We start from the raw sequence: 13,121 nt of genomic DNA on the forward strand, positions 1-13,121 counted from the left end.
TTTTAGAACCATGATTGAAAATAGTGAAATAGCTGATCTACAAGCACACAGCGCCTCGCATCGCAAGGCGTTGTTTCACTACTTTTGTGCAACACTTTTGTATGAAGTAGGGCTTTAATTAAAAAAACATACACGTTTGAAACTTGGAAATACAAGTTTCTGCCCGACAGTGACGATATGTGTCAGACTGTTGTTTTTCTTCCAATATACCCCCAGCTGAAGGCCAAGACTGAGATGCTGCTCTCTGCTGAGGCTGCCAAGGCTGCCCAGAGGGCTGACCTGGAGAACCACCTGGAGACGGCCCAGCATACACTGCAGGACAAGCAACAGGTCAGAGCCTTGTTTTCTCTGGTAGAAAATAGTGGTTCTACAGGCTCCTGTGAGCTTGTAGACCTGCTATTTTCAGTGCGCAACACCCACACGCAGTGTTGGGAAAGTTCACTTTAAAAACGAACTAGTTCAAGTTCAAGTTCAGAACTTCTAAAATGAACTAGTTCCTTTCATAGTTCATAATTCTATATTTTGAACTAAAGTTAATGGTTCCCCAAAATGAGCTAACTTGGTTCTTTTTCGTTCTTTTTTTAATCATAATTTTTTTAATACTTTTGGCTATTCAAAAAAAAAGAAGAAAAATTATATAATTATATATATATATATATATATATATATATATATATATATATATATATATATATATATATATATACTGTATATATATATATATATATATATATATATATATATATACTGTATATATATATGTATATATATAGGTCTATATATATATATAAATGTTTAGACGTTGCTGCATGCTATTATTTGTCAAAATTATTGACACAGCCCATATAGAACCACACATAGCAATAATTTCATCCAACTTAACATTGAGGTGCCCACAATATTTATGTGCCGACTGCCCAGTTCCCAGTCTTCCTGCACCCTTATTGTGAAGGGCTGAAGGCAGACGTTTCTAAACCTCGCGCACAGCATGTTTCCGCGTTGGTTAAAATAGCTGATCTACAAGCTCACGTTGTCTCGTGGATGCGACGCGTAGGACAAAGTATAGTCAGGCTTGCGAGACGTAACGAGGAGGAGATTCACAGTGCAGCTGCAGAGTGCAGACAGCACCGCATATCAACGTTCACGAGGAGCTGCGTGCAGTGCGTACTATTGGAGCATGTGAATGAAAAGAGAGACGAGAGGACAGACGACCGCACAGGCGCGGACCGCCGTATGAACGGCCGACGAACGCCGACGAACGCCGTTCACGGGCGTCAGAATGACCGCGTTCGACAATATCGTTCATCAAGCGAAAACAATTACGTTCAGTTCACGTTCGCCCAAAATACGAACGTGTTCATGAACGATCGTTCTTTGAACGCGTTCGGGTACAACACTGCCCACACGCATCTTAAGCCCAGTCCACACATGATTTGCGATGCACCAAAACCGTTGCTATACGTTGCAGCGAGAAATCGCAGCGGTCTAAATTGCCCTGTTTTGGGATTCCGTTGCCAGTGGTTGCAAGATGCAACTCAATGCATCACATATCATTGTTGTGGACTGGGCTAAAGTATAACTCCGCTTTACTGGTGTTGAACTGGGAATAAAATGCATCATAGCTCCTGAGACGTTGCTCACCAGCACGTTGACTTTTGTTTTTTAATTACACGTAATTACACAATAGAATGGATGGAGGAAGACTAAGAATGCTTAATTTCTGTCACCCCTCCCTCCCCCACAGGAGCTGAGTAAAACTCAGAAGAAGTTGGAGGAGCAAGGCCGCAGGCTGCAGGAGAAACGGGAGCAGTGCGGCCAGTTGGAGGCTGGCCTGAAGGAGTGCAAAGACAAGCTGCTGACTTCAGAACAGCGAATAGAGAAGTTAGAGGGACACGGCAAGGTCAGTGTCAAGTGTTTGGTGTAAGACTGCCTGATGGGGGAGTGGGGATTGTGTGAAGCCTGTGTGTGCTTACTACGCGATGTACACTATATTGTTGCTGTCGGGCAGAAACCTCTCATCTCAATGTTCCAACTTTTTTTATTTTTTCGTAAAAGATTGCCCTAATTGATCATAGACAGCGTCACACAAAAGAATCAAAAGTACAGTAGCACATCCACAAGCTCATTTTGAGCTTGTAGATCTGCTACCTTTGCTATTTTTGAATTTGAATCCTGAAAAGTAACAGTTTTGGACATAATGGTTTCCACCCGACAGAGACGATATACAAAACGTGGAAACGGTCTGTGCTCATATTGTTGATCCTGTACAAGGTACCTTTGCAATGGTCCAATAAAAAAGGCTTTCTATGGTATATATATACTTTCGTCTCAAGCGTGACTGGTGTGGTAATCTGTGACAGAAAGTTGAGATGCAGCTGGTGGAGGTGCAGGCTGCACGGGAGCAGGCCCAGCAGGAGGTGCAGAAGCTCCAGACAGAGAGGTCGGAGGCCAAGAGGAGTGCCAAGGAACTGCAGCACCAGCTGCAAACAGAGAAAACAGGGTGAGACACACAGGAGCACAGATTGGGCCTCGTTCACAAAGCTCTTCTTAAATGTCTACTATATTTTAGTGAAGCTTAGAGCCTAAGTGAAGAGCAACGTCGGATTCGTTAAAGGACATGTACAGCCTTGATTTGTGTGCATCTCAGTTGCATTAGAAGCCAAATTCAACCTGTTTGTCAATACAAATGCACGTTCGTGTTTGTTTGTTTCACTCCCCATTTGAAGGTGTTCCCCATTTGAACACCTTAAAAGGCCACCGGAATATTCAATGTGAAACCAACCTTCGTAGTACATCCACGGCGCTCGTCAAAAAGAACAGATTTACAAGCTACAATTCTTTGCATCACAATGCGTTGACAGCTTGTAGATCTGGTATATTAGGCCAGTCCCTCACGCAATGGATCAGAGTGAATAATGTATTGCTCAAATGTGTAGATGAGAAGAAGGTTTAACGTCACAGGATAAAATAGGCAAATAAAACATTTTGTGTTAAGTTTGGCACTATTGTATTATATTTCGCATAAAGAATAAGGTATTCTAATAACTGCCACATATGTTTTTGCCACTTGCCTTTTCCTTTGATATTGAATATTTGGATTGAATACTATATTACCGGTAGTCAGAAATGTAAACATATATTTAGGCTAAAAGGATTTTTAAAAAGTAATTTCTCTTGTGATAAGGGCTGCGACGCTACAAGAGGAGCTGAAGAAGAAGGCGGCTGCCTTGGACGACACCCGGCAGCAGCTGGAGCGCTGTGAGCAAGAGAGGGGGGCACTCAGAGCCCAGCTGGACAAGGTGACACAGGAGGGGAAGGCGCAACAAGCAGAGCTGGACAGAAAAGCCCAAAGTTTGGCGTCAGACCTCCAGAAGGCCCAAGAGGAGAGAGACACTCGAGGGAAGGAGCTCGCTGCTGCTAAAGACAACCTGGCCAAGACCAGCAAGGCCCTGAAAGAATCTCAAAGCCAGCTAGACAAGGAGAGGAAGAGCAGTAAGTCCACTATGGAGGAGAAGGTGAGTTCAGTAAACTACAGTGTGTTTCAAACTCAATTCTGTATAGTTCTCACATATATATACAGCAAGGAGATGCTACTCTTACTCTGGTTGATTAACTGTATCTTGTGTGGACCAGCCTTTGTCACATCCATGGCTTTGTGTATCTATGTACAGTATATTATGTTATTATTCACATTATTAATATTGTATGTTATATATTTCTTTCTTGTTATTCTACACTTTAGGAGAAGTTGCATGAGAAGGCCAGGCAGGAGCTTCTGAAGAACACGGAGGCCAGCGCTAAGGAGCTCAAAGAAGTCAAAGAGCAGACAGAGAGGCTGCGAGAGGTAAGTACAGTAACCTTACAGTGTGGAGCACACGCTAACCACAAGGTCAGTGGGCGAGTAGGTTGGGGTCTAAGCAATAGGGCCACCATGTGAATATGGCCAACTACAGTGATGAAATCAACCAAGTCTAATAAACAACAATCTGTCCCCAGGCAGAGAAAGGGTTGAACACCAAGATGGCTGCGCTAACACAGCAGCACTCAAAGACTCAGGAGGCCCTGAAAGAGAAGGAGAAAGGTGTTCAGCAGCTGCAGGCACAGCTAAAGACAGTCCAGGGGTCCTTCGACCAGGAGAAGAAGAAACAGGAGAGCCATGTGACGGAGCTACAGGGAGCGAATGCCAAGAAGGCAAGCAGTGTTCCCCTTAGTTCCATAATACTGTTCACATTTAAGCCACAGTTATAATAGTTATAACACCATAATGTATGTGTATCTGCAGTGCATATTGGTTTATTGGAAGTGATATTGTGTGTATAATGTGCCGGTGTGTGTGCATGCAGCATGTATATATAAACTGCCCCCCATCGGTAGGTTGAGGAGGTGGGCAGGTTGAACGAGAAGGTCTCTGGGCTGGGCCAGGAGTTGGCTGCCGAGAAGAGTCGCACAGCAGATCTCCAGAAGGGCTTAGAGCAGAGCCGGGAGAGCCTCACCAAACTGCAGTCTGACTGCTATGGAAAGGAGTCTGAGGTTTCGTCACTGCGCCAGGACCTCAAGGTATGTTATAACTGCTGTAAAATAAATGCATATGGATACTGGTGTCCCTACAGGTTGAAACTTTCAACTGGCTATTATGGGTTAGTGGGTTGGCCTTCTTTGGCCGACAGGCGAAAAAAAAACATTGGTACCTCTTATTTTTAAGGCAATTGATGGGACCATTGTATCTTAAATCGCTGCTGATTTGGAATCCTGTGACATACATATGTATAGGACATGTATAGGACACGCTCCAGTGACTGGCTCACACTAAAGGTCCCCAAAGCAAACACTGAACTGGGGAAAACAGCCTTTTGCTTTAATGCCCCAACCACTTGGAATGAGCTACAGCTTTAAACATGTTCTGTAAATGTAAATGTTTTGTGAATATTGATTGCACTGTGATGTATCTCAACGACACTGCAAATGAGGGCAACCTCAAAGTCTTTCGAGAATAAATAAAGGTTTGAATGAATTATTATGGTCAAAAAGTAGCCATTTGTCTCACTGGCACATTTACAGTGATGTTAAATTATGGCTACGGGACATGAAAAATAAATGTAAAACGTGTTGCACTGATGGCCACACCCCATGTAATAGTACATATTTAACGACCGTTGGCACCTGAGGAAAAACTGGTAGTATTACATGGCTTTTGGGGTGTGGCCAAGTGAGGCCAACAGTGGACCTAGTTGAAAGCTTCCTCCTCTAGAGGTCAGCGCAGAGCTAGTTTTCTGCACTTAAAAGTCTGTAATGGCATCTCTCCTGTGTGTGTGAACCTCATATGAGCTCTCTCTGTCTCCCTGTCAATTTAGACGTCAGAGGAGAAACTAAACCAGGCCCAAGAGGAGCTGGCTGCCAACCGCACACATCAGAGGGCCCTGGAGGAGCAGGCCCAAGAACTGAAGACAAGCCGGGCCTCTTTGGAGCAAGAGCTGGCCAAGCGGGACGGGAGACTCCAACAACAAGACCAAGCCCTGACAGAACTCCAGAAACAACAGGTACACAAACACGCACGCACGCACACACACACACACACACACACACACACACACACACACACACACACACACATACACCTGATGTATGACATTATGCAACTGATGTCTTGTCCTCTTCTACCTCTCAGGCTCTGGCTAAGGATGGCTTGGAGAAGCAGAAGGCCAGAGCAGATGAACTGACCAAGGCCAACAGCAGCTTGGAGAAGAACTCTACCAGACTGACCGCCGAACTCAAAGCTTTAGCGGAGAAAAGTGACAAGGTCAGACAGTTACTTTTAATTATACCACGGCCACGGAGAATACTCCATTCAGAGTGGCTGGAGGGTGTGCTCTATTTCCAGATTTTGATGTAGCGGTCTCATCACCGTTCTAAATTAATACGCATAAATAATACAAATTGTATTAGGCTAACTGTCATTTAATTTTAACATTAGCTAGGTCGTTACTGAGGCTTCTCCAACTTGCTGGAGTTGTATTGCCCTGAAATATGAATAGTCGTGACTTATTTTAACCTTTGGCAAGTGGCCATGGTATGTAATGGATAGTGTACAGTGAGTTTGGCTTACAAGCTTCCACTTCCATTAAACTGAGGCAGAACAGCAACCTGCTGTCAGAAAACAATAGAATAAAGTTCTTTACACACCGGGGGAGTGGTCAATTAACAATATGAAAATCGCCCGTTAAGTATTTCACATCCAAACTGTTCGTATTAGTTTGACAAATGTATTCTGCCCAAACTCGTGTGCATTTAGCCTGGATGTGGTTTTTAAACTCCTTCACATTCACAAAATTTCTTTGAAAATCTTCTTCCAGATCTCACTACTAAATCAAATATTTCAGATTCTATGTTTATCCCATTTAGGCCTAGAATTAGTGAATGCTTTAACCAGTGAAAAATAGCAGATCTACAAGCTCGCAGCGCGGCACTCTTTTTAAAAAGTCGTGAAAATGTGTGCAAATCTTTGAATATATGTATTTTCAAAGCGAATGTTTGTAACTCAAACTTTGCTTCTGGGTGGTCCCTGGAACTAAATATTTTGAGATGGGGGTCCGTGGCCAAATACATATAATTTTGGGGGTCCTTCACATGAAAAAGTTTGAGAACCACTGACACAGTAGTCTCTCAAGAACAGACTAACTGAGCTCCAGTTAAGTGAAAAGGACCTTTTCTTTGACGATGGCTATAGCCAGATCGCTGACATAGAAACATAGGTTTTTCAAAAAAACCTTAGAAGGATTCAAGACACCTACAGAATCGGGTCAAAATTCGAATTTTCACAATTTTTCAAAAATAGCAGATCTACAAGCTCGTAGCGCGGCACTCGGTGCCGCGCTGCGAGCTTGTATATCTGCTATTTTTCAATAGTTAAAGCATAAAATAATGATACACAATAATGTGTACCCCGTTCTAAATGGGTTATATAACTATAAGCGTTGTCCTCCAGGAGTTGGGCGAGCTGCGGGAGGCCAAGCAGCTGTTGATCCAGCAGAAGCTGGTGGTGCAGGGCCAGGTGGAGGCGGCGCAGGCGGCCCTGGACAAGGAGCAGAAGGAGCACGTGGCCACACGGGACGGCGTGGCCAAGAGGGAGGAACAGCTCCTCGCCCACACCAAGGAGGTCCAGGCCCTGCTGGTATGACCACCCGGCTAATCTGATGATGAAAACCACTTTAGATCTGTTGTAAATGTGCTGTATTTGGATCATTTCTAAAATAGAGCAAATAGCCGTTCTACAGGCTCACAGTCTCATTGCTCATGCGTGGTGAGCTTGTAAATCGTCTTTTCTCACCATCTTTAAAATAATAACTAGAAAGGGGCAATTCTGAGAAATTGTGGTTGCAAAAGATCACACCGGTGTGAAGTGAGGAGTGTTCACTTCACACAAACTTCTATTTTATCGCCTATAACGACTTGCCCAAAATAGGGACACTAGAAGTCACAGCATTAACCCATTAAGGCCGGGTCTTTGTCACTTTAGATTTGAACCACTTTAACCATTATTTTATGCTTTAACTATTGAAAAATAGCATATATAGAAGCTCACAGCTTGTAGATCTACTAGTTTTGAAAAATCGTGAAAATTGGTGCAAATCTTTAAATATATATATTTTTAAAGCAAACCTTTGTAAATCTTTGCTTCTGGGGAGGGTCCCTGGAACAAAATATTTTGAGATGGGGTTCGGTGGTCAAATACATATATTTCTAGGGGTTCTTGACATTAAAAAGTTTGAGCACCGCTGATCATAGAAACATAACGTTTTTCAGAAAACCGTTAAGGATTTAGAAGACATTTCGTAGGTATTTTTCCAGGCCTAAAATGGGTCAAATCCTCCCTCTCTCTCCCTCCTCAAGGCGGCGGAGAAGCGAGCCAGGGAGGAGCAGGTGAAGCGCGGCGAGGAGACGGAGGCCAAGCTGGGCGTGCAGGTGACGGCTCTGAACGAGAACGTGGCCACGCTGAAGAGAGAGTGGCAGGGCAGCCAGAAGAGGGTGGGCGAGCTGGAGAAGCAGACGGACGAGCTGAGGGGGGAGATCGCCGTGCTGGAGGCCACGGTGCAGAACAACCAGGACGAGAGGCGGGCCCTGCTGGAGAGGTTGGTGATTGTTTGTGGCGGTCAGACCTGCAGGCACCGTGAGACTTAAAGAGTTTAACCCCCTTGAACTTGAACTGCACTGTGAAAAGGTTTTGGATTATTATTCTTAACGGTAAAAAAAACAACTTCAACCACACAGCTATTTTGGCCATGTCATTATAGGTGTAAATGTTTTTTATTCATTTTTATTTTTAAATGATAAAAATGGCCGATCTACTAATTGAACCAGTGTAACCAATTTTGAATGATTTTTATTTTTGTTAAAGATTTGTTTTTGGGCTTTCATGCCTTTATTGATAGGACAGTAGACTGACAGAAAATGGTGGAGAGATGGGGAGTGACATGCGGCAAAGGTCGTTCCAATTGGGAATCGAACCGGCGACGCCGCCAGGCATCAATGCCTATGTGGTATATGCCTGGACCAGTAGGCCAGCGGGCGCCCCTGACTGCATTTTTAAATAATAGTTTAATTAGAAAAGTTTGTATTTATTTATATATATATATATATATATATATATATATATATATTTGATTGTGTACAGTAGACTGACAGGAAATGGGGAGAGAGAGATGGGTAGTGACACGCAGCAAAGGTCGTCGAACCCGCGACACGCTGTCAGGCTGGATTAGCAGCCTACTGTAGGTGCCTGGACGTCTACGCCGGCCGTCCAGGACAAGAAAAGTGAATGTAAAGTGTGCTGAGGTGTGGTTTGTCCTGCGGTCATGTTGTAGGTGTGTGAAAGGCGAGGGCGAGCTTGAGAAGCTGCAAGCCAAAGTGGTGGAGATGAGACGGAAGCTGGACGACACGACTGCAGCCATGCAAGAACTTGGCAGAGAGAACCAGTCGCTGCAGGTTAGATCCAGCAAATAACAGTAGTTGCGACTTGAACACTAAAGCAATGTATTAACAATAGTGGAGTACAGCAAAGTTGTTTAGAGATCAGACACTTCTGGGAATATACTGTGTTAGTTGCATTACAGATAATTATTTGAGCCACGACGCGATTGCAAAACTATTGTAATGCGGCCATACCGCTATGTGTGTTTATACTGTATAAAATACAACCTTTTGTAATTTCTCCAAATCAATATGACATATGGTGCAATTTGACAAGCTCTGCGATGAGCCACGTACCTCAATTATACACACCTCTAGGTAGCATTTGTATATGAATTGTCATAAACCACATGAACCCTGTTCTGGGCATGTCATAATAGGCGAACATTCGACGTACAAGCTCACAACGCCTCACAACATGATGCGTTATGAGCTTGTAGCTCGGATATTGTTTTTGCTATTTGATGATGTTCCAGAGAATATAGGGTTTAAGTGATTAATGGCGACTGTGTTGTTTTATAACTCTGGCCCTTTCTCCTCCATGCAGATCAAGCAGTCCCAATCTCTGACCAGGAAGTGGACAGAGGATCACGAGGTGCAGAACTGCATGGCATGTGGGAAGGGCTTTTCTCTCGCCGTCAGGAGGGTGAGAGATGACATTTCGTGCTCAGGGTTGATTGATTGTTTATGTACACAAATGTAGACCACTTGTAGTGTTGTGAGACTATAGGGATGGGACGATAATCGCTATTGTCATTTATCGTGATAAAAAAAACACTCACGATAATCGTATTGTGGCGTTTTAATTTATCGTGAAATTGTTCTCCGTCATGCACTGGGATCTGTAAATAACGTACTTGATATAGTCCTTTTTTTCCACTCTCTACCAAATCTCCAAAAAATAAATAGCCGATCTACAAGCTCACAACCCGTGGCAACGCGACACGTTGTGAGCTTGTAGATCTGCTATTTCTTTTGGCAAATGTTCCGCCCCATGATAAAGGATGTTGGGGATGTTTTGATTATCGTGATAATATCGTAAATGGCGATTTCTTTGGTCACAATAATCATATCGTCCCATCCCTATGTGAGACTGTCTTGTCCCGCGAGTAACGATAGACCACACCTCTGTCTTGTGTTTCTGCCAACATCCAGCACCACTGCAGACACTGTGGGAACATCTTCTGTAACGAGTGCTCGTGCAGGAACGCCCAGATCCCCTCTTCTAAGAAGCCAGTACGAGTGTGCGAGACGTGCTTCGAGGAGCTCCAAGGGTGATCTCTGTTTCTTCCCCATGTGTACCCCCCTGCCCCCTCCCTCCCTCCCTCCCCTCAGGCAGAGCAAGGCATGTTCTGTCATATTCAATGTGCTCTATAACGAACAGACGGAGTGGACAGATGCCCGTCTCCCTGCCACAAGCGACTCGGCCCTGGCTCTGGTGTGAAGGGTCCGGCAGGTTGAGAGCCATTCGTCTTGAGGATTAATGGCGCTCGTTCACCTGCAATGATGAGGAAGCAACAGAGCCACGGGATGGAACAAGAGACACTGAGAATGGGGAGGGCTAGCCTGTATCTGTATTTGTGCCTTCGCTGCTCCTGTGGACTGCCAGAGAGTGGAGATTGGGGAGAGCTGCACAGCACCATCCATCTCTTCACATGCACATCATCATTTGCACCTTCATCTCCATGTGGCGTTGGTAGTGTTTGCAAAGTGGCATGCACATCATCATTTGCACCTTCATCTCCATGTGGCGTTGGTAGTGTTTGCAAAGTGGTTGGCGTAAGTGTTTTGGTGTTAAGGGGCATCCAGAGTTCTAAAGCAGAGAATCATACTGAAAGTGTTTTGTTTTTATTTTAAATGAGGATGTAATAATCATAATGGAAAAGTCTAAAATTCCTAATTGTTTTTGTTAAAATCAAGTAATTGTTTTCTTAAATATAAAATATGATGTTCTAGAAATGGACTTAGACGCCTTATTTGTGTTGTGCATTTCTTTTTCTGTAATTTACAAATCTGGAAATATACATTTTTACCCAATTAAATTAACCTTAGTGAAGCTACTGTAATCTCAATAATTGATATTTTGTAATCTGATTTTGGGGGTACGTGGTTATGTCATTTGCCCTATAATTATTGATTTGTTTAAATTGAGGACACTTTTGTAACTATGAATATGCAGCCTTTATACAGTAAGTTAAGAAATGTGTGATTACCAAAATGCAGGCAAATTGTCTTTTCGAGCATTCCATGTAATCCCTCCAGGGAATAACTGGGATAAATGGAACTATTACAGCATGATCTGACTTACTGTCAAACTAAAGTCAGCTTGTAAAACGTGTTAAAATAATGATTATGTAATAGATTACACAATAATCAACTATTGAAGAGTGGTTATTGCTGTGGGTTTGTGTCCCCCATCACATACAATACTTTTAAGTAGGGATGTCCGATATTATCAGCAGATTTTAGCATAACAATTTAATATTGGAAAATATCGGTATCTGTAAAAAAAAAATGGTTCTCACTCACTGTATGATGTGTGATATGAAATGTGACCATACCATAATCACAGTAATCCAAATCATATTCAAGTAGCCTACTTTTGGAGATAAATGAGACAGAGGTGTGTGTCCAGCTGACACTCTTTGACACAGGTGTCTGTGTCCAGGATAGTTGTTAAAAGCTAAGTATTCAGCCTGTTTCATGACCAAAGAATGTCTGCAGGCGTCTGTAAAATGGTGGATTATTGGCAAAATGACTGCCATGTTTGTTTGTTTTTCACTTCTTTTCAATGTCCTACATTTTCTATCACACACAAACACATGGTATGAGGACTATGAACATTGCTAATTGCATACAGAAAAAAAAAGAAAAAAACTTTTGTATGTACAACTGATTTTGTGTTGTAACTTTTTTCAGTGCTACTCATTCCTATAAAGCAGGATTAATTTTTTATTTGCTTTTTTTTATTTCTACAAATGGTGGTGCTCCCCCCCAGTTAATGCGGTTATGAATGGTGCTTGTGTGTTAAGCATTATTTTGCCTGCTTCCATTCAACCGCTTTGACTACTGCTAGAGCCCTGTGTGCTCTGCTTTCAAGCAATAACTTTGTGTGTGTGTGTGTGTGTGTGTGTGTGTGTGTGTGTGTGTGTGTGTGTGTGTGTGTGTGTGTGTGTGTGTGTGTGTGTGTGTGTGTGTGTGTGTGTGTGTGTGTGTGTGTGTGTGTGTGTGTGTGTGTGTGTGTGTGTGTGTGTGTGTGTGTGTGTGTGGGGGGGGTAGGGCGGTAGGGCTCTGGTGGTGTGTGCCTGTACAGCTCCACTGTGTATGGCTGCTCAAAAGCTTCTCAGTATCTCTTGCGCACATTCTTCAGAGATGTCAATGTTGATTTAAATTGCAGTTGTTGCTGTAGGTTCTGTGTACAGCCTGTGTGACTGATCTGTAACTGACAACACTGTAAAAAGAAAAATATGTATTCCTTTTTTGTTATTTAAGTTTGCTGTCAAGTTATGATACCGGCAAGACCTTTATGTGCAATTGTCAAAATACGGTGGCTGGAGTAGGCTATGTAACCGAGCAAATGACAGTGCAGGCTCTCCTCGCGTTCTGCAAATGAATGGCTTGTTTAGGACATAGGCTGCTGTTCTGAGCTCTGTCCATGCCCTGTACTTTACTGCACTGTAGGCTCTAGAAAAGAATGTTCCATTTCAACAGCCAACGTTCATAAGGACACTTATTCGTTCTTTGTGTTGCATTTATTTTGTTTGTCTACCTCAGATTGGCACAGAAAAGGCACAGTTTTTAAACCTTAAATATCACAAGTAGTATTTTGCTCTAATACTGGTTACTGAGTCCTAGTCTAGATAGAAGATCTGCACCTTATTGTGTTCTGGGTTCATCCATGCAGCTCTCCAGTCCCTGCCACTCGCATACAGAAAAAAAAAAAAAAAGAAAAAAACTTTTGCAAGCGTCAGCATTTCTAATGTTTTGGTTATCATCTTAATTGTACTTAATTGCTTATTAAGACTAAGCTTATGGTAATTATCTTTGTAAAAATGTTTCTATTTGTAATGGACAGGAAAAAAAACATGTGGATAAACCCGCAGGTCGACGGCAAAATATGTAAGTCCAAAAATGTCTTATTCATTTTTAGAAAATGG

At 42.9% G+C, this 13,121-nt stretch overlaps 1 protein-coding gene across 2 annotated transcripts in view; it reads left to right on the forward strand.

Moving 5' to 3' along the window:
• eea1 (early endosome antigen 1) overlaps positions 1–10,701 on the forward strand; it is a 28,362-nt gene extending 17,661 nt beyond the window's left edge. For both annotated transcript variants that reach the window (XM_080736780.1, XM_080736781.1), the window contains exons 16-29: positions 217–330; positions 1,745–1,900; positions 2,361–2,500; positions 3,185–3,515; positions 3,743–3,844; positions 3,997–4,191; positions 4,375–4,557; positions 5,352–5,537; positions 5,666–5,797; positions 6,983–7,168; positions 7,888–8,126; positions 8,859–8,979; positions 9,512–9,610; positions 10,120–10,701. In XM_080736780.1, the coding sequence (XP_080592906.1) occupies positions 217–330; positions 1,745–1,900; positions 2,361–2,500; positions 3,185–3,515; positions 3,743–3,844; positions 3,997–4,191; positions 4,375–4,557; positions 5,352–5,537; positions 5,666–5,797; positions 6,983–7,168; positions 7,888–8,126; positions 8,859–8,979; positions 9,512–9,610; positions 10,120–10,242 (2,307 nt within the window). In that variant the 3' untranslated portion in view covers positions 10,243–10,701. The remainder of the gene's footprint in view (positions 1–216; positions 331–1,744; positions 1,901–2,360; positions 2,501–3,184; positions 3,516–3,742; positions 3,845–3,996; positions 4,192–4,374; positions 4,558–5,351; positions 5,538–5,665; positions 5,798–6,982; positions 7,169–7,887; positions 8,127–8,858; positions 8,980–9,511; positions 9,611–10,119) is intronic.
• Positions 10,702–13,121: the final 2,420 nt, after the last annotated feature.

This window comes from Nannobrachium achirus, assembly GCF_963921795.1.
Source record: "Nannobrachium achirus genome assembly, chromosome: 11".
Classification (NCBI taxonomy): Eukaryota; Metazoa; Chordata; class Actinopteri; order Myctophiformes; family Myctophidae; genus Nannobrachium; species Nannobrachium achirus.